A 22,366-nucleotide genomic window follows, 5' to 3' on the forward strand; every position below is an offset into this window, starting at 1 on the left:
CTCCAGCAGGTGGTTGTACTCTGAAGTGTATCTGTTGTAAAGGTTGTTCAGTATAGCTCTCTTTATGTTGCTAACAGCGGGAGAATCTTCTTCGTTGGATGCCATGTTATGCTCGATCATATTCTTTAAGGGCACAATGAGAGACACATTGGGGTTTTTTCGTCACACAGCACAGTGGTGGACGTTTTGAGTGGCTTTAGAAGCTTCACTGTGTCCTCCGCATCACGGATGTCTGAGCCATCCAAAGTATCGATGTCACGGACATTTCGTCGAACGCCGTTGCTCAGTAGAGTTGCTGTCACAGCCGCTTGCTGTTCGAGATAGAGTTCATCATCTACACTTGCCACCCCCATTTTTGCTACTGTTTAAAGTTACAGCTTGTTCGCTGCCTGCAAAGCGAGGTCAAAATATAGGTGACTGCTTCAGCGCCCCCTGCTGTTTAAAACGTGTATCGCGATTCTTTTAACATCTCAACCGACACGAATCGTCACATATTATTATCGATTTTCAACCGGCTCGGAGTGCATCGTTACATCCCTAGTCTTTCCCTGTTGTTTGTATGGAGTCCTTACCCTTCGTGTTACCAATGTTCTCGTCTCCGGAGACTTACCTTGCTATCTCGTCCTCCGAGTTCCCGTTCCGTTTCATCCGGTTCCCTCTTTTGTTTTGTTTGTCACTTTGGACTGTTTGTTTTGGATGACCCTTTTTGTTTAATAAACGTACCTGCAATTGGATCTCTCCCTTTCCTTGTGTTTTCCTGGTGCACGAACGTCACAATTTCTTTATGCAGAGATACTTATTTTACTTGATTATGTGGTGAAGAATAACTACATGTTTCTGACAGGTTTTGAGAAGTTCACCCAATCACGTGACCTCATTTGTCGACCCCTTTTTGATTGAAACTCCACCGAGGGCAGCAGGAATAACAATGATGACTTTCACATAGTGCTTTTGTGAGATATAGAGAGATCTGTATCCATAGCAGGAGATGTCATTCTTACCATGCTGTATTCGGGTGCTGTGTAATCGTGGCAGTGTGGACATGTGCGTATAGTACATCCCTTCTGGTGGTGGCAAAGATTGTCTGGCTGTTGCTGCTGCAGTGCATTAGGCTCAGGCCCTGACGGCTGTCTGGATGATGTGCTGCCAGTGTACGAGCTGCAGTAATGGGACAAAACACTGCAGAAACCACAGAATACAATGGCCTTTCAGAGACATAGTGGATCTGACTGCGTACCCTACACCCATCCCTGCCACTTACAATATCAATGAGACTCTCCCACTGCCGACCCATTTTAACAAACTCTAGCACTGCTTCCTCACATGCAGTGATGCCTGCTGTCCAGTTACATCTGGAAAAAAATCTGTATTTTATTTTAGAAGACAACTATTTTCAACTTGTGTTTTTTAAAGAAAGTATGATTGCTGCGTGTCACTGCTAAACTCACAGCCAGGGCTGATTTAGCAATAACAAGAGTGTTCTGTTGGTTGCTAGTAGGGAGAATCGGATATAAATATTTTACATTTAGCAGATGCTTTTATCCAAGTGACTTACAGTGCATTCAGGCAATACGTTTTTTTACCTAACGTGTTCCCTGGGAATCAAACCCACAACCTTTTGCACTGCTAATGCAATGCTCTACCACTCAGCCACAGGAACTACTATTTTGGCAGATACTGATAACTAGGCATGCACGATACTGAAACTTTGCAGATCAGATATGCCAATATTTTTCAAACCATTTTGTCCAATAACTGATGCTGATACCAATATTTTTATATTGTTTGGAAAAAACACCAAGTCTTTCCTGTGCAGAGATTATAAACAAATTATTTAAAATTTTAGTTTGTTTTTAACAAAAACTTACTTGTTAGAATTAAATAAAAATGAAGTTTTTTTAACTTTTAGTCTTTTTTGAAGTCTCTTATAATTCGAGTCCACTTAAAGATCAAAATAACTATAAATTGGTTACTGTATTTTTTCATAATCGGTTAATAATAAGTTAGAAAAAACATATTACACATTAGTGAATAGATCTGTATATTTGCAATTATTCAAGTTACAAGCGACTTGTTTGTGATAGATGGCCATTACTGTTGCTGCTACTGCAGGACTCGTATCATTCATTCATTCCCTGATTAAATGTGGCGATCCGAAATAGTGGATCTAGTCATCATTCAGACCAATTTTCTTTAAAGAATGAGCACACTACTGACATGATCTTATCGCTGAGCACATGTATGCTGTTTATCTTATCGGCCATGGCATATCGACATAATTATTAATATCGGCCCGATGCCGATGTCAACATTTTAAGCCATTATCGTCCGATTCCGATATCATTCCGATAATAATGTTCATCCCTTCTGAAAAAATGTAATTCTTTAATCTTGACAACTGATATGTTGGCCAATTAAAGATGCCTCATTAGTGAGTGTTTCTATGGGCCGCTATACGTAAATTGTCCGCAATATTGTAATGGTCAACTTGACGTCATTCACCATAGTATTCACTGAATATTCGAAAGATGCCACAATCCTACACAGAACGGCTCAGTGGCTCTGTGGGAACCTACAGTATGGTGAATGTCAAGTTTTAAGATGGCGGCTTCATCTACGTGCCTGGAGCCATCGAATGGGGCATCTATACGTATTTATTGTTTATATGGCATTCTGAGTAGTTGCTAGGTTGTTTTAAGCAGTTGCTAGGGCATTTTGTTCTTAGTTACTAAATGGCTACTAGGGTGTTCAGTTAGTTTCCTGTGTTTTTTGTGGTTATGTAGTTTCTAGAGTGTTGTAGTGTTTTAGGTGGTTGCTAGGTGGTTGTTCTAGTATTAGGGTGGTTTCTTATTGGTTTTCATTAAAGTAACCCAAGTCTAAGTCTCTAGATATTACACAGGTCTCTCCTCCAATGTAAATTTGACTTTTTTTTCCCCCTGATACGTTTTATTTTCCAGGCACAATCACAAGGCCAAACAAAATGAACAGTACATCTCTGATTTCAGTATGAACGACAGCAGTGCTGAAGCTTCCCTTAGCGAACACCTCTCATTATTAAAGAGACTTGAGGTGGCCTTATGAAAACTGTCCAATTATCATGAGGGCTTTTTATTTGATTGCTCCATTAAATCCTGGCAGCTTGCAATTTTTCCGCTGTTTCTCTGAATAGAGTTACTTATTATACAGGATGACCAGAGCACCTCAGAGCAACAGAAAAACAAACAATACTGCAAACAATAACTGTCCCCAAGGAGAAACTCGCCTCTCTACACAGACTTTCAAAAGAAGATGCACTTGACCTACTTAAGAACACTCATAAATTCAACTTAGCCAAGACCGGCACGAGAATGACCAGACTCAGAGCGACAATAAACACCGGCGTGCAGCAGGTGCATGACTGCGTTCATTTGTTTTTCTTCAATTATGTCCTACACTTTATTCATACATTTGTATGTGGCTTGCAATTTTAAACCAGTTACGCAAATGGTCCAATGCTGAAGGACGAGGACTATTGAGCCGTGGCCACACATTTAGCATGGATAATCCCTCTTCATTGTGCCGTTACTAACGAACCCTTGAGAGGTGCATTTGAATAGGCAGCTAATGTCTGTAGGACACGCACAGCCACGTGCACTTGTGAACAGAGCATGTTTGGGCAGTCCAAAATATCCAATTGTGCTGATTTATTCTTCACCACAGCTGGATCTATAAACCGCAGATGAGTATCTGGTAATTGGATGTTAAATCAATAAGAAACCATGATGTAAGCGTACTTTACAGTGTAATAACCGGGGTGTGTTATCATATTAGTCTGTATGGTTGTGTTCAGGCTTCCCTCTTAATTAGTTTGCTTATTAGCCGTCGCTAATGATGATTTATTACATAATGAGAATGCTGATACGAAATACGATGTTATCTCACTACCACACAGGAACCCCAGCTTTGGCAGACACTTCATTGATGAGCTCACATTGAATCTCAAGTGAAGAATAGCAACAAAAAAAAAAAAAATAGATTGGCTGCCGCCTGACAAAAGCAATGCATTTTAGTTAGAAAATTCGTCTGACTTTGATCAACGTTGCAGCCGCCTTGCGATCACATGTGCCATCAGAGTACCGCGAGAGCAAAAGGAGACCAGCCGTCTAGGTCAGGCACTGCAGTTTCTCAAAATCGTCTGTGAAAGCCTTGATGATGATGATGACACACACTTTATTCTCATTGGTTAGATTCTGTGATGACAAGCATGACGTGTGTTGCATGTTTATTTTAACAATTCAATTCCCATTATATTCAAACATCTGTGTTTTTATACCGTATTTTTCGGACTATAAGTTGCACGTGAGTATAAGCCGCATCAGTCCAAAAATAGGTCATGATGAGGAAAAAAACATATAAGTCGCACTGGACTATACAAGTGGCATTTATTTAGAACCAAGAACCAAGAGAAAACATTACTGTCTCCAGCCGCGAGAGGGCGCTATATGTCTTCAGTGTAGACTACAGGAGAACTGAGCAGCATAGAGCGCCCTCTCATGACTGGAGACGGTAATGTTTTCACCTGCCAAACTATGAAAAAAAGTGCGACTTATAGTCCGGAAAATACGGTAACAGTAAAGCTTTTGTAGGTAGTCACACTTGTATTAAGTCACGTTTATCAAAAAACACTGCTAAAAGGATAGATACCCCCACTTTATTGTCATTTAAATTTAGGGCTGGGCATTGATTCAGATGCCCTGATTCGATTTGATTTTGATTCATAAGCTCTCGATTCGATTCTTGATTTTTTTTTTTTTTTTTTTTATAAGATAAAGTGAATATAGTTTTGATACAAATACTATTTAAATTTCTGAAAAATTAACAGTAAACATCAGTTTACAAATGGTGAATTTATAAAAAGAAATTAAGAGCCACTGTCAACTGTTTACTGTTACAATCAAAAAGAAAACGTGATTATTCCCATAATAATAAAGAAATTAATATTTATTAGCATTGTTGTTACATTGAGTATTAGGACTGCTAAATATTAATATATTTTGGACAGTTTCTTCACGTTAAAATAAACTTTTATTTTGACGGGTTGCCTTGAGGAACTTGCAGCTGCTGTGTATGTGATATGACGGTAGTTTTGTCAAATTAAATTAGTAAGATGGACATTTTTCATGATCCAGTCATTCCCTGCTGGCCATAGTCCAGCTTCAGCCTACTTTTCCCCCAACTGAATATACTGATTAACTAGAGCTTATGTCATATAATGAAAGTAAAAGGGTTGAGAATGTCTCTTCATGTTGACTTGTGAAGCCATCCTGAGCTTTACAAAGGTTTTGAGAGTTTTCTAAACTTCAGTTTCCTTTGAAATCAGGAAATAAAATGCTATAAAACATTTTTGGAAAGTAGATTTTAAAGACTGAGGCTGACACATTAAGGCTCTGTCTATTGCAAAGGCTTGAAAATGTACGTTTTGCCATTTTCAGATCCACAGAGAGGTGGGAAAAACAAATGAGCATTGTCTTCCTACTAACAATTGAACATGGTGTAACCTTCAGCACTGACATCATAAATCCAAGATGCTGTACAGAAATAAACGGGACCCTTGCGAACAAGCATCACTGTGTTTCTTTAGTCTTGTATATTCTGACTGCAGCTACATGCAGTTTGTCACGCTATCATCGGACAAATTTAGGTTATTAACGTTATTCAAATGATTAACCACTTAATTTAATTAATAACCGCTGTCTGTCATTTACTATTTATGATCTCCGTTCCAATCCAATGAGGATCAAGGTGAAATATGAATGACCAACGAGCAAATGCCTTCTGCTTTTAATAAAGGACTCTACATGTCATGTTGCTACTTAGAAATAAATTAGAAAATAATATGCATCTATGCTGCTTGATTTAATAAACCAATAAGCCTCCACTTCACGTTATGCATAACAACAGGTCTTAAACATGCATCCTCTAGTGCCCTTATTGCTTCTATCAGATGACCGCAGCTATGTGCTCCTTCTGGCATGTAATATAGCTTATTAACTTAACTGTAGATTTGTTGATCAGAACAGGTATGGAGAAATGTAGCATGACATCACCTACTCACTGATGGATCCTATTGCCATCAGAATGAGAGTCCAAATAGCTGCTAAAAACATAGGGTTGGGTGTCATTTTTTTTTTTTTTTTTTTTGCGATATCAGTGCCTAAATGGTTCCTGAACGGATGCATTAAAAAAAAAAAACAAAAAAAAAAAAAAATATATATATATATATATATAATAACATGAATTGGCCATCAGCATTATACAGGCATGTAATGTCAGTTTCATTCTGATTCAGTTCTAGTACATACCGGTGACATAGGTACCCAATCCTGTAAAAACATTAACATAATTCAGAAGTAATACACACAACTCCAGTCTTTCAATTAACATTTTGCTGTCTGTTTGTTTTGTTTTTTTTTAATTGTAAAATATAACTTAATTCACACCATATTTCTGATATTACCGATCAATCTTATCAGATTAACTTTGATCGTTCACTCTTCCGTGACTGCAGCACACCTGCAAAGCGTTAGCACTCGTTAGCTTGTCATTAGCGTTTTCTTTTCTCCTCTCCTCTCCTCTCTCACGCTGCAGTTTTCCACAAGGTCATCAAACAACCGCAGTGAGAATATTTCATCAAGCACGGTGAGTAATGGCTTCTCCTACAATTGTTATTTGCACCTCTTGCCACATGTACAGTTTATCTATCTCTGTCGCTGATGAGGGATTCACATGTGATAAATGCAGGGAAACAGTTAGGCTGACAGAGAAGATTTCAGAATTAGAGACACGCATCCAAACTTTAATTGAGGACAGTAAGAATGTTAGGGCTCTAGATATGGCTTTGGATGCGTCTAGCTCAGGGATTCCTGTACATTGTCCGGTTCCAGCAGAGCCCCTGCAGCAGGGCAACTGGGTGACGGTGAGGCAGCGTAGTCGTGGGTCAAAACACCGCTCTTCTGTTCCGATCAAAACATTAAACAGGTTCTCCCCACTCAGTGATGCACCCACTGAGAAACCTGATGAAAGTGCTCTAGTTATTGGCGATTCTATTGTACGGAACGTGAATATAGAGACACCAGCCACCATAGTCAAATGTTTACCGGGAGCCAGAGCGCCTGACATCTTGGCAAATTTAAAAGTGCTGGCTAATGCTAAACGTAAATACAGTAAGATTGTTATTCATGCCGGCGCTAATGATGTTCGACTTCGCCAGTCGGAGATCACTAAAAATAACTTTAAAGAGGTGTGTGAACTTGCAAGCACGATGTCAGACACTGTAATATGCTCTGGTCCCCTCCCTGCTTACCGTGGTGATGAGATGCATAGCAGATTGTCATCACTCAATGGCTGGATGTCTAAGTGGTGCCCACAGAATAACATAGGTTATATAGACAATTGGACGAGCTTTTGGGGCAGACCTGACCTGTTTAAAAGAGATGGTCTTCATCCCTCCTGGGGTGGCGCCACTCTTCTGTCTAGAAATATGGCAAATAGTCTTAGTGTTTATACTTGACTAACTGGGGCCCAGGTCAGGAAGCAGACAGACTGGCTAAACCGACCGTCTGCTAGCTGCCTCCCATCACAGAGGTCAGTTAATTCTCAGCACATAGAGACTCTTTCACCTAGATATCACACTATAGAGACTGTGTCTGTTCCCCGAACTAGAAAATACAAAAAACGTCCAAACCAAGTTAAGGTTAACAATTTAATTGAGGTTCAACAAATAAAAAACAAATGCAATATGGATAAACAAATTATAAAGATTGGCTTATTAAATATCAGATCCATTTCTACGAAAACACTTTTTGTAAATAATATGATAACTGATCATAATATAGATGTGCTCTGCTTGACAGAAACCTGGCTAAAACCTGATGATTACATTATTTTAAATGAGTCCACCCCCCAAGATTATTGTTATAAACACGAGCCGCGTCTAAAAGGCAAAGGGGGAGGAGTTGCTTCAATTTATAATAACGTTTTCAGGATTTCTCAGAGGGCAGGCTTCAAGTATAACTCGTTTGAAGTAATGGTGCTTCATATAACATTATCCAGAGAAACCAATGTTAATGATAAATCCCCTGTTATGTTTGTACTGGCTACTGTATACAGGCCACCAGGGCACCATACAGACTTTATTAAAGAGTTTGGTGATTTTACATCTGAGTTAGTTCTGGCTGCAGATAAAGTTTTAATAGTTGGTGATTTTAATATCCATGTCGATAATGAAAAAGATGTATTGGGATCAGCATTTATAGACATTCTGAACTCTATTGGTGTTAGACAACACGTTTCAGGACCTACTCATTGTCGAAATCATACTCTAGATTTAATACTGTCACATGGAATTGATGTTGATAGTGTTGAAATTATTCAGCCAAGTGATGATATCTCAGATCATTATTTAGTTCTGTGTAAACTTCATATAGCCAAAATTGTAAATTCTACTTCTTGTTACAAGTATCGAAGAACCATCACTTCTACCACAAAAGACTGCTTTTTAAGTTATCTTCCAGATGTATCCGAATTCCTTAGCATATCCAAAACCTCAGAACAACTTGATGATGTAACAGAAACTATGGACTCTCTCTTTTCTAGCACTTTAAATACAGTTGCTCCTTTACGCTTAAGAAAGGTTAAGGAAAACAGTTTGACACCATGGTATAATGAGCATACTCGCACCCTAAAGAGAGCAGCCCGAAAAATGGAGCGCAGCTGGAGGAAAACAAAACTAGAGGTATTTCGTATTGCTTGGCGGGAAAGTAGCATATCCTACCGAAAAGCATTAAAAACTGCTAGATCTGATTACTTTTCTTCTCTTTTAGAAGAAAACAAACATAACCCCAGGTATTTATTCAATACAGTGGCTAAATTAACGAAAAATAAAGCCTCAACAAGTGTTGACATTTCCCAACACCACAGCAGTAATGACTTTATGAACTACTTTACTTCTAAAATCGATACTATTAGAGATAAAATTGCAGCCATTCAGCCGTCAGCTACAGTTTCGCATCAGACAGTGCACTATAGACCCCCTGAGGAACAGTTCCACTCATTCTCTACTATAGGAGAGGAACAATTGTATAAACTTGTTAAATCATCTAAACTTACAACATGTATGTTAGACCCTATACCATCTAAGCTCTTAAAAGAGGTGCTTCCAGAAGTCATAGGTCCTCTTCTGACTATTATTAATTCCTCATTGTTATTAGGACATGTCCCCAAAACCTTCAAACTGGCTGTTATTAAGCCTCTCATAAAAAAGCCACAACTTGACCCCAGAGAACTAGTTAATTATAGACCAATCTCGAATCTCCCTTTTCTGTCCAAGATACTAGAAAAGGTGGTATCCTCACAATTATATTCCTTCTTGGAGAAAAATGGTATATGTGAGGATTTCCAGTCAGGATTTAGACCGTATCATAGTACTGAAACTGCTCTCCTTAGAGTTACAAATGATCTGCTCTTATCATCTGATCGTGGGTGTATCTCTCTATTAGTTTTATTGGATCTTAGTGCTGCGTTTGACACAATTGACCACAACATTCTTTTGCATAGACTTGAACACTTTGTTGGCATCAGTGGAAGTGCATTAGCATGGTTTAAATCGTACTTATATGACCGCCATCAGTTCGTAGCAGTGAATGAAGATGTATCATATCAATCACAAGTGCAGTATGGAGTACCTCAAGGCTCAGTTCTAGGGCCGCTACTCTTCACGCTTTATATGTTACCCTTGGGAGATATCATCAGGAAACATGGTGTTAGCTTTCACTGTTATGCTGATGATACGCAGCTCTATATTTCCTCGCAGCCCGGTGAAACACACCAATTTGAAAAACTAATGGAATGCATAGTCGATATAAAAAATTGGATGACGAGTAATTTCTTACTGCTAAATTCAGAAAAAACAGAGGTGTTAATCATAGGGCCTAAAAACTCTACTTGTAATAACCTAGAACACTGTCTAAGACTTGATGGTTGCTCTGTCAATTCTTCGTCATCAGTTAGGAACCTAGGTGTGCTACTTGATCGCAATCTTTCCTTAGAAAGCCACGTTTCTAGCATTTGTAAAACTGCATTTTTCCATCTCAAAAATATATCTAAATTACGGCCTATGCTCTCAATGTCAAATGCAGAAATGTTAATCCATGCATTTATGACTTCAAGGTTAGACTACTGTAATGCTTTATTGGGTGGTTGTTCTGCACGCTTGGTAAACAAACTACAGCTAGTCCAAAATGCAGCAGCAAGAGTTCTTACTAGAACCAGGAAGTATGACCATATTAGCCCGGTCCTGTCCACACTGCACTGGCTCCCTATCAAACATCGTATAGATTTTAAAATATTGCTTATTACTTATAAAGCCCTGAATGGTTTAGCACCTCAGTATTTGAATGAGCTCCTTTTACATTATACTCCGTTACGTCCGCTACGTTCTCAAAACTCAGGCAATTTGATAATACCTAGAATATCAAAATCAACTGCGGGCGGCAGATCCTTTTCCTATTTGGCGCCTAAACTCTGGAATAACCTACCTAACATTGTTCGGGAGGCAGACACACTCTTGCAGTTTAAATCTAGATTAAAGACCCATCTCTTTAACCTGGCATACACATAACATACTAATATGCTTTTAATATCCAAATCCGTTAAAGGATTTTTAGGCTGCATTAATTAGGTAAACTGGAACCGGAACACTTCACATAACACCGTACTTTCTACATCATTAGAAGAATGGCATCTACGCTAATATTTGTCTGTTTCTCTCTTGTTCCGAGGTCACCGTGGCCACCAGATCCAGTCTGTGTCCAGATCAGAGGGTCACTGCAGTCACCCGGATCCAGTACGTATCCAGACCAGATGGTGGATCAGCACCTAGAAAGGACCTCTACTGCCCTGAAAGACAGCGGAGACCAGGACAACTAGAGCCCCAGATACAGATCCCCTGTAAAGACCTTGTCTCAGAGGAGCACCAGGACAAGACCACAGGAAACAGATGATTCTTCTGCACAATCTGACTTTGCTGCAGCCTGGAATTGAACTACTGGTTTTCGTCTGGTCAGAGGAGAACTGGCCCCCCAACTGAGCCTGGTTTCTCCCAAGGTTTTTTTCTCCATTCTGTCACCGATGGAGTTTCGGTTCCTTGCCGCTGTCGCCTCTGGCTTGCTTAGTTGGGGTCACTTCATCTACAGCGATATCGTTGACTTGATTGCAAATTAAAACAGACACTATTTCAACTGAACAGAGATGACATCAATGAATTCAATGATGAACTGCCTTTAACTATCATTTTGCATTATTGAGACACTGTTTTCCAAATGAATGTTGTTCAGTGCTTTGGCGCAATGTATTTTGTTTAAAGCACTATATAAATAAAGGTGATTGATTGATTGATTGATTTTGTGAGATGAAAACCTGAATGTAAATAAATCAATTATTAAGACATTTTTAACGTTGCTTCTGGCTAAAATATCCAGATGATCTATGATCCAGATGATAGATGATCCATTGTTGAGCAAGTGATGTAATGCTAAATTTCTCCTAATCTGTTCCCATTAAGAAACAAACTCATCTACATCTTGGATGGCCTGAGGGTGAGTACATTTTCAGCTAATTTTCATTTTTGGGGGAATCATTCCTTTCATATAAAATAACAAATGCACATGATTGTTTTTACTATGTATCATCCAGTCTGATTTGAGACTATTATTTTATATTTATCATCATAAATAGAATCTTGTGTAAATCTTGTGCAAATCTCTTTTTGCTTTGTCATTTTTGCCCATTTCAGTCAGTCTAGAGCAAGTTTTTTTTGTTAGCTTTTTGTTTTTTTTTTTATTCCGCAGCCGTGTGACCTGAAATGACATTTTCATCTTGCAAGTCATTCCTCATCTTCAATTGTTGCTCTCGGTGACAAGCGAATCCTTAAATCTTTTGTACATCACGCTGGCTAGAACATCTGAATTGAATAGGCGCTACATTTATCCCACGTACATCAGCCACACACCTCATAAAGCCCTCAGCAACACACACACAACCCTTGCGCCCTCAGCGATAAGCGTGTACATCGCTCTTCCTTCCCTCATTCCATCTTTCTGCCGCTCTCGTATGCTCGTTCACTGTAAGCAGGCTGTTTATCTGAAGTTCCCTCCTGAAACACTGCAGCAATTTTGCCTTGATTATTCAGCCTTGTTTGATTGCTTATTCTTTCTGAAAGCATTTTGCTCCTTAGCCTGAGGTGACCCTGAATTAATCATTTATGTGAGTACGGTGATTGTTGTTACCCTGTTCTACTCATTGCCCTCAATGTTTGGAATGAACATCAATTTTCGAGCTCTGTGCTCTTATGTCTAAAGTCTTTATTTGTGTCACTATGTTCTTTTTCTGTGGCATTCCATACTTTTATGAAAAGCATCTAAGACAGATAAAATAAGAAAATCTGATTTTTAATTTGCCACCATGATGCTTGGGTCTTGTGGATGGTTGTTAGGGAATGGTAGGGTTGCTAGGGTGTTCTGGCCCCGCAAACAGTATAAAGCCCTGTTCGCAAACATATAAATGATAACTATATAGATAACAATATTAGGATCCACACCAGTGAAATTATAGCTAGATTTAGTAATTTTAGGAGTAGGGCTGTATAAAATTATTAAAATAATACAAATAAAAAGTTTTTATTGTTTAATATTTATATATATTTTTTAATTTTTATATAGTATTTTAAGCTTTAAGTTTCCGAATATTTTAAAGTCAGAACACTCATTTGTAGTACAATGTTGTGGGACAACTTTCACAAATGTAATAATTATTGTTTAAATCGTCTGTTAAAATGCATGAATTCAATGGAAATCACTAATACCTGCATGTATGAGCAATAGTAATGACAGTTCCATTAGTCAGCACCACTAAAAAATCAGTGAAAGCCTCAAAATCCCCTGAGCGATTCAAGAGCAATAGACTTTCTCTGCAGAATCATGAGTCATGACCTTGGAAGGGCAGCAGAGGTGACCATGTGTTCTGATGTTGTGGATTCTGGCGTCATGCTCAACTGAGACGTGTAAAAGATTCACTCAAGCCTGAGAGCTTCAGCTAATCTCTCTCATGGTTCACACACGTGTCCCATTGCCCACTGCGGTTCTATTCGTTTCAGTGCTTTAAATGGTCTGTAGATTACAGACTTTTTTTGGTTTTTCATAAACCGTCTGACAAAAGTGTGCGGTGTCTACACAACATATTAAACTCGTATATTTTAAAAGAGTTTTTTTTTAATTCAAGATATGACCCTTTAAAACACTTCTACTCTCAAGGGTTGTAGCAGATGCTGAGGTTTGAAAAGTACTCATGAATTTTACATTAGTATGGAGTTTGTAAGCCATTAGGCCCCAAAGAGTCTTACAGCAGTATTAGAGTATTTTTTAATGATTGGGGATTGCTTAAGCTTTCATTGCAAGCATGGCAGAGTTGCAGAGTAATATTGACAAGAGGGAATGTTTGTTGTTTTATCAGAATAGCTTGCGATCACTCAGCTCTGTTACAGAGACTTTATGCAATTAAAATGTTAATGTGACTTCACAGAATCGCTGTAGGTTGGAGCAGTATCTCTTATTCCAGCTTACAGTTACTCTGAGTCTGTCGGGCTGCTTTCTTTTGTCACCTTACATGTCTAAAAATATAACTCAACTGTGAGGGCTTAGACAAAGTTATTGCTTCAGACACAGAACCAACAGCCTGCTGACGGCACTTTTCCTAGTCAATTCTCAGAGGGTTTGACTGGGATTACAGCCGTGCATCCTGGGACATATGGCGTTATGTATCGAGAGTGATGCTTGTGACTGTAATTCACTGAGTTTTGGAGCCAATCCTGAGCTAATGGAAAAAAAAAATCGAGTGCGCTTTCTGTCTGACAACAAGGTCTTCAGGTTGTTCGTTGGAAATGTGTAAGAAAAAGTATCGCAAGCTCATTTGGGAGCAGCAATTATACCATTTTAGAAACGGGTGCTGGAGACTTAATGGGTCTTAAATGGCCAGAAAAGGCCATTAGAAGATATTTGTAGAGAATGATGGAGGAAATGGGTGCAGAACAAACCCGTGGCACTGTTTAACTTCAGTGTGTAGCTCATCTTGCAGCGTTTGTGCTCTAGACATGAATGATTCCTAAGATCATTAGATGTGTAAATCGAACGTTTCGGCACAATACGATCTGACGTTTATTTCCAGTGATATAGCATTTACCCATACCTCAAAACATGCTGCTATGTGATTGCAATTTAAGTAGATTTAGGGGGTTGTGATCGGTATACTGATTGTGATATGTGCTTTTTTTATACAACCAGTCACTTTTTTATTAACTCACAAAAGCAACCAAAATATAAGATGAACATTTAATTGAATTCTTTGAAAATTACAAGTCTTATTTCTCCGTTTTGACGTGCACAACAAAAAAACAAAAAAAAAAAGTTTCTTATAGCCTTCATGAAATAAAAATGAACAGTACTTTTTCTTATGGAATATGGCTGTGCTTATTATAAATTATCTGTGCATAATTAAATCCTGCCTTACATTTTTTTTCCGAGAAGCCATTTTACTCGGAAACACTATGTCACATAGGGAAGAAAATGCGCTCACAATGTCATTTTCACGCTGACTTTATAGAATATAGAAAATAAATCAAGTCACAAGGGATCATCAGTCATCTGATGGCTTTGTTTTAATGGCTTGTTAAGCATGACAAGCAATGACAGCAATCAAAATATCTATAAAATTTCAGATCTAGTATCCTCATTAGGTTGTACAACAAAATGAGGTACTACAGATGTTGAAAAATGTTTATACATAAAAAGAAATGTCAAAGTGTTAAAGCAAACAAATATTTGATAACAGCTTAGTCAAATAATAATCATAATAATCGTTTCATTTGTGAGGTTTCTCTTTAGGACATTGTGTGCAAAATAAAGGTGCATAAAAAATCAGCAATTTCTCACAAATCATAAAACTTTGAGCATTATTTCATAAACCGAAAACAGGCAGAACAATTTGGAGAGGCACATCTAATTGCAATTTAATAATAATAATAATAACAATAATAATAATAATAATAATAATAATAATAATAATAATAATAATTATTATTATTATTATTATTATTATTATTATTAAATAATAATTAATTTAAAATTGATTTAAAAAATAATTTTAATTTTATTTGTTATATATATATATATATATATATATATATATATATATATATATATATATATATATATATATATAGGAAAAACGTTAAAAACTAAACGTGGAAAAACATGCTCACACACACACACACACACGTTTGTTTTTGTGAAAAGTGTGTTCATCCTATAGGTGTAATGGTTTTTATACTGTAGAAACTGTATATTCTATGGTCCTACACCAACCCTACACCTAACCCTAACCCTCACAGGAAACTATGTGCATTTTTACTTTCTCAAAAAAACCCATTCTGTATGATTTATAAGCGTTTTGAAAATGGGGATTTGGGTTATGTCCTCATAAGTCACCCTCTCCTTGTAATACCTGTGTCATACCCATGTCATTATACAGAGTTGTGTCCTGATATGACACAAAAACAAGACAACAACACACACACACACTCTCACACACACACACTGTATTATCATGTTGTTCATTATGTATCATTGCACCCCTACAAATCATCATGTGTTTTGTTGATCATCTTAGCAACCATATATTAACCATTCACAGCACTCTAGTATCAAATCTTTTTTCTTACCATGCAAATATTCCCTGTAATAATTACGGTAATATTTATAATCTAAGTTAATACAGATACAAGCTAGTTTATGACTTCTTTCATTGAATATCTCTCTTTTTGCTTCATAAGCTGCCTTTGTTTATATAAGTGTGTGTATTTAGAAGGTCACAATTCCTTGATAAAAGAATAAAATCTCAGTATTTCACATCATCTCCACTGATGCAGACTATAATTGCTAAGCCATTATTGTATCGTTTCACATTTCATGTTTAAACCAGTACTGGCAAATCCATTTATCATTTTCACTGCTCGGAGATAAAAAAAAACTCTTTGGCCAGAAAGTTTTAGTCTCTGTCAAGAGGATGTGCTGAATGATAAAATATCCTAATGGTCACACGAAGCCGGCAGTGCAATGCATTTGCATAATTGGATTCCACGTTAACATCATAACGTGTGCATTTTGAAGCATGAGTAAGCAACGTCAGAACACGATTATCAAACTCATCGCGATGCACCGATTAGCATTCTTCATTTGTGTGGAAGTTCAGTCACCCTGCGATTCTAATTGGTTCAAGATAAACTACACATACGACATCAGAGCTTCCTCCTTATTTGTGATTCAAGCGGGAATTCATAGGTTGCAGAAGTGGCATGGAGAATGATCACTGCAGCTGAAGAGAGGGAGAACTCAAGGTTGTTTGTCTTTTGTCAGACAATGTTCTCCGACTCAGCCTCTCATTTAGATATCGAACCGCATCACATGGTTGCGTTTACAAGTCGCTTTCCTCCTCAGTTAAGGACCCCTGTGCCACCTCTCGTGGCTTTTAAGGCCTACATCATGGATGTGCATTCAAGAATGCAATTCCCAAGGGAAAATAGATACTTTGATCAATGATCCTCGAATAAAATGTACCCAGCATCAGTCAAATAATAATTGTATTATCTGGTGAAGCATTGAAAGTCAACATGAATTTCTGCTTTTTCAATACATATTCCTGGTTTCACTGTGCATAATTTATTGGTAATTCCTACGAATATTTGTCTGTTCTTGTAAATTTAATTTCACCAGAGCATCACTTTTTTAATTGCTGCTTATATACTTAAAAAAAAATTCTAAGTTGTAAAAAAAAAAAACTCTTTAATTCTTTCTACTTCGTAATTGTATGTTTACTTCCAAGTGTTACTAGCAGTTATTTCAGTGAAACTTTTTACTGTACCTATTTTTTTTTTCAAAAATGTTTCTATCTTCCAGTGGATAAAATCATGCTTTTTTTCCACTTTATGTCCCGTTTTTATGGAATATTACAAAAGGAAAAACGTTGTAAACATTATTTCATGTGGATTTTAAAAGTAATGAAAATTTTTTCAAGAAAATTAAGCAATTCATCTCACGAGAGTCAATCAAGGCATCTAAGAGAAGGTTAGGAGTTTAAAAAAGCCAAAAGATAACTCATACCGTCTGATCTACAAGATTAATCTGATAAATGGTTTTCTCAGTTATTAACAGGAATAGCCTTTGAATGGCGAAGAACGGTACTACGCTGATTTGATCTCTCCCGTTGTACACAGGCTCCTGTAACTCCAGGGATACCTTGACTGATGGATGAGTGATGAAACAGCCGATTTATTCCCTGAACCCTGTAAAACTTCACACACTGGATGGATGTATGCTGATTTTTTTCACTTTCTGAAACACTGTCAGGCCATCCAGCTAGGCATAAATAACACTGAGGGATAGGGCTGTGTTTGTCTGCTCTGTGAAGGACGAGCAGGCTGATGGCATACATTGTGTAAACACACACACACACACACACACACACACAATTAGTTGTAATATTTGCACGAAACAACATCTGCCTTGCAGTCCTATTGAGTGAGTCAAGGCCGTTTGGAGTAAAGAGAACCATCTCAGTCTCTCTGAGTGAATTGACTACTGGCTCTTTTAATATTCGGTCAATGACTAAACGAAAGTAGCTACTGTGCAACGACATGAATATTTTAGCTCATCCTCCAGAGATGGAGGTGGCCGTGTTCTCCTACTGCAAGTCAATTCAGGAGCCTTATCATTTGCAGAGAGCAATGGTACACCTGTGATTAATTTACCATCAGGGCCAGTTAGTATATGCATCATTTCATGCAGGAAAAAACATTTGGTTGCATCCCATCATACTCTGGATATGACCTAATATTTATTGAAAGTAAAAGTAATGTGACATACAGCCAAGTATGGTGACCCATACTCAGAATTTGTGCTCTGCATTTAATCCATCCAAAGTGCACACACACACCATGAACACACACCTGAAGCAGTGGGCAGCCATTTATGCTGCGGCGCCCAGGGAACAGTTGGGATCAGTGCCTTGTTCAAGGGCACCTCAGTCGTGGTATTGCCGGCCCGAGACTCGAACCCACAACCTTAGGGTTAGGAGTCGAACTCAAACTATGTATACGGTTCACTCCTATTCAAAAGTTTAGGGAGTAAGAAAGAAGTCTCAACAAGGCTGTATCTATTTGCTACAAAAATACAGTAAAAACAGTTATGTCGTGAAATATTATTACAATTTAAAGTATCAATTTTCTATGTGAATATGTTGTGAAATGTAATTTATTCCTTTGATCTAAAGCTGAATTTTCAACATCATTACTCCAATCTTCAGTGTCACATGATCCTTCAGAAATCATTATATGCTGCTAAAGAAACATTTCAGACGATTAATGTTGAAAACATTTGCATAGTTTAATTTTTCAAGATTCTTTGATGAATATAAAGTAAAAAAAAAGCATACAAATACAGCATATATTTTGAAAAGATTTTCATATATCAAATACTATTACCCCTTCTTCGTGATCCCATGTTTTAAACTTTAGTTAGTGCGTAATGTTGTTGTTAGAGTATAAATAATATCTGTAAAATTCTAAAGCTCAAAGTTCAATGCCAAGCGAGATATTTGAATGAACAGAATTGGCCTACAAAAAACGACCCGTTTGGACTACATCCCTCTAGTTCCTGCAGTAATGAGCTCACTAAAACAGTTTTTTGACTAACCTCCCCCCACATGAATTCACACAAAGGGGGAAGGAAGAGCTGCGTTTGTGTTTGTGGCCATGTCATTGAAGCGCTGTTATTTTCATCTTGGTGTCCAATCACCTTTGTTTGGCCTTCCCAGGGACGCTGTACTTGGAGATTAATGGCTACAGTTTTTATGACAGTGAAAACAGCGGTATACAGATAGGTGAATTGTGTGAAAAATACAGTTTTTTTTTTTTACATGGAAAACATGAACACATGTTATATTTCACACTGTAAACACAATCAAAGCTTCAAATAGCTTCAAATAGACCTTTAATAGCTTACGTTTCTTCCCCACTGCAGAAACCACCACAGGTTCATCAGTGCCAACAAAATTATTCTTTTTTTGTAGGGCTACACAATAAATCGCATGTGACTGATGAATTTGTCTTATTAATGTTAGTAATTTCAAAATTACATTTTCATTTAAAATTTTATTCCACCATGCAAAATAGTTCAATGGCATGGTTTATATTAATGTTATAAACATCTATTGATCAGTTCTGGTTGTTTTTAGGCCTTTCAGTCAATCTAGCTTTTAGTAGCTCTCAAGAATGACTCATGCTCCATTGTCCAGAGCAAGATGTTCAAACCGTTCAAGCCCACGCCCAACCGATAACCTCTGCCTGCTGCTTCTTCCCAGAATACATTGGGCAAATAGTTGAAATTAGCCTCACATCCCCCTTTCTGTGTTTTCTCGCTGAACAAAGTGCCTCATTCTACCGTGAGCCACAGGTGGAGAGTTCACTCCTTTTGTTCCGCTGCGTGCTGTGCCATTCAAACCATCGCTGTGATCTGCATCACCACAGCCGCTTTGAAAGACTATTTTAAACCCCCTGTCTCCCACCCGCCCCTCCAGACATGACTTTGACTCTATAATAACGCTGCACATCATCTTATTGTGTTTCTGCAATTTCCATGATATTGTGCCGTCTGTCTCCAGACAGCCAACCAACTGGGTTTCTTTTACTAATTCCGTCCCCTTGTTAGTCACATGGATACATTTTATGTGCCTTCCGTGTGAGATGTTTCTCAGACTATAAATGAAGCCCTTGATGCTTTGTGCTGGGGCCGCGGCTTTCAACGTGCCCACAGGCTTCAGTGGATGAGTCAAACTACTCATATAATAATGAATTGTGCATTAGGGACTTATTGCAAAAAGGGAAAATAGAGGTGAGCTTTAATTTGATAGCCGTTTTGATACTTTTGCTTTACGTGCAGTCAGGATGATTGCATCAAGTTATTGGTCCAGTTAATAGAGAGAGCGAGGACTTGAAATATGAAGTTATAGCAACACACTTTTGTGGGCAAATGAAACCATGCAAAATGCAAATGAATGACGCAGTCTCTTTTTCACGGAAACCTCTCTTTTTTAAGTTTTGTGTTTATACTTACGGACTACTTATGCTAATAAAGTAGTAGCTTGGGAAATGCAAAACACAGAGGCTTCATTACCTTCTTCTGACAGCAGTCTTTCCATCTCATTGCATCACATTTCAACAGTCCCTATGGGATGTGCACCATTAATGGATACTGCACACATAATGTTTCCCTTCACTGGAAAAAGCACAAGTAATGTAAACACAGCCTATTAGGTGGTTCTCTAGGGCTGTTTGTGGGCTTCATAGAGTGTACCAGGGGAATTAACTGTATTGTATTGGATATATTGTATTTTTTTTGTACTTTTCTCGCTGTCTTCATGGCCATCTTTATTAACAGATCGCTGTTAAAGAGAGCCAAATCTTTGATTTATTTCTGAGAATTTGTGTTGGTTAAATGTCCCATAAACAATGATGCATGACACAACATTTGACAGCTTAATAATTAATAACTGTATGCACAGAAAACAAGCTTTTTGGACAATTTTCTGCTTGCTTTGCTTATTTTTGGACACCATGAGAGGCTGTTTAGAAACTAAGTCTCTATTCAGTTTATTATTAAATGCGGCATTCTAATGAAGGCAGTAAGTGCATTATAAAAATATGACAAGATATATAACTTTATAATTGTATTTGTTGCACATTTTACCGTGCTTTTTTTCACTGAGAAAAAAAATATTTTGCCAAATCTTTTCAGAAAAAAGGTCTCTTTCTGCGCTGATTAAATTTAGACTGATTCATAGCCCCAAGAGTACCAAGAGGTTTGACATACTCTTTAAAGAAATTAATTAACTTAATTTAGGAATTCATCTTGGGGTCATGCCTCTGTTATAACCACTAACTAATTTTCTACAAATCTATTAATACTAGGATGAATCTCATGAAGCCTGTCTAGAACAAATCCAGGCCATTTTTCACCACGAAATCAGACTTTGCTTGGTGAAAATGAAGCCTATTTTAGGACCATAATATTTATAATAATTGGTAAAGCATTTCTACAGCATTGTTCTTTTTTTTGTTAGTTAAATGGTTAGTTAAATAGTAAAACCTGCTATATTACAGTAATAAGTATCACAGCTGAGAGTAATAAATTCAGACACATTCTTTTAAATTTGAGGGGAAATGTGCATTTGGTTTTGTTTATTATATGTTTGAATTCTTTCCTTTTGATGTTGATCACAAAAAAAAAAAAAATGCAATATTAAGATTTGATCAAATCTTTCCACAGAGCACATTTGTGACATCCATAATTGTAATTATAATTATTAGAAAGTAGATGAATTGTGCTGCACTAATTCTAAGACATTTTCATGAGTAGGAACTGAAATAATATAAAAAACAACACATGAGGCAAACTGATTGTTGGAATGTATCTTGCTTCATTTGATTTTGGCTGACAACCGGCTGATCTAGGAAGTGTGTGTGTTTTCTTTGCTTTTATATGAATGCAACTCAAAATATCATAAACTAGAAATGTTTCTGTAAGGGAGTGTACTCCACACCATCTGCCCAGCCTGTGCATTGTCTATTTCACATGGCTCTGTGAAAGGGAGAGCGCTAGTAAATGGTAAGTTTGTGTTTGTGTTGTGCCAGGTGTGCGATGGGTCCCCAGAGTACCTAGAGGCAGAGGAAGGAGCCGCTTCAGGTGTGGAGCTCTTACAAGTACGAAGACGTTCCAGTCGGAACCTGCAGCTGCCCCCGTTGATCTTCCGGCAAGCTGAGCAACATGACTGGAACAGCAAAGAGACTGAGCCAATCGCCCGTCCGACCACTCTGGCGCTGCGCACCCCCCCGCTCATCGCCATCACATCTGCTGACGCCGGCAGGTGAGCAAAACAGCCTTTTGTGTGGATGCGTAAAATTAGGACAGTCCATCTTATTGTGCTGTTTTCAAGATGTAAGTGAGATGCGAATGGGTTTGGATGATGCATTTATTTCCTGACATGCCTTAAAATATATTTTTAGATTTCCTTTCTTTGTCGCTTACTGTCAAAGATAAGTTTAAAGAATAAAGGATGCACATGCTGCCACATTTGATGATGAACAATATTCTTGTTGCACATGCTTGTTGCCTCATAAACATGACTAAATAAGTACAGTATTATTCAGTAACACTTCAGATGTTGG

General features: G+C 37.8%; 1 protein-coding gene across 3 annotated transcripts in view; it reads left to right on the forward strand.

The window, feature by feature from the left end:
- LOC127966884 (cAMP-specific 3',5'-cyclic phosphodiesterase 4D) overlaps positions 1 to 22,366 on the forward strand; it is a 222,559-nt gene that overhangs the window by 26,075 nt on the left and 174,118 nt on the right. For all 3 annotated transcript variants that reach the window (XM_052568210.1, XM_052568212.1, XM_052568211.1), the window contains one exon: positions 21,833 to 22,065. In XM_052568210.1, the coding sequence (XP_052424170.1) occupies positions 21,833 to 22,065 (233 nt within the window). The remainder of the gene's footprint in view (positions 1 to 21,832; positions 22,066 to 22,366) is intronic.

The sequence above is a fragment of the Carassius gibelio genome, chromosome B10 (genome assembly GCF_023724105.1).
Source record: "Carassius gibelio isolate Cgi1373 ecotype wild population from Czech Republic chromosome B10, carGib1.2-hapl.c, whole genome shotgun sequence".
Classification (NCBI taxonomy): Eukaryota; Metazoa; Chordata; class Actinopteri; order Cypriniformes; family Cyprinidae; genus Carassius; species Carassius gibelio.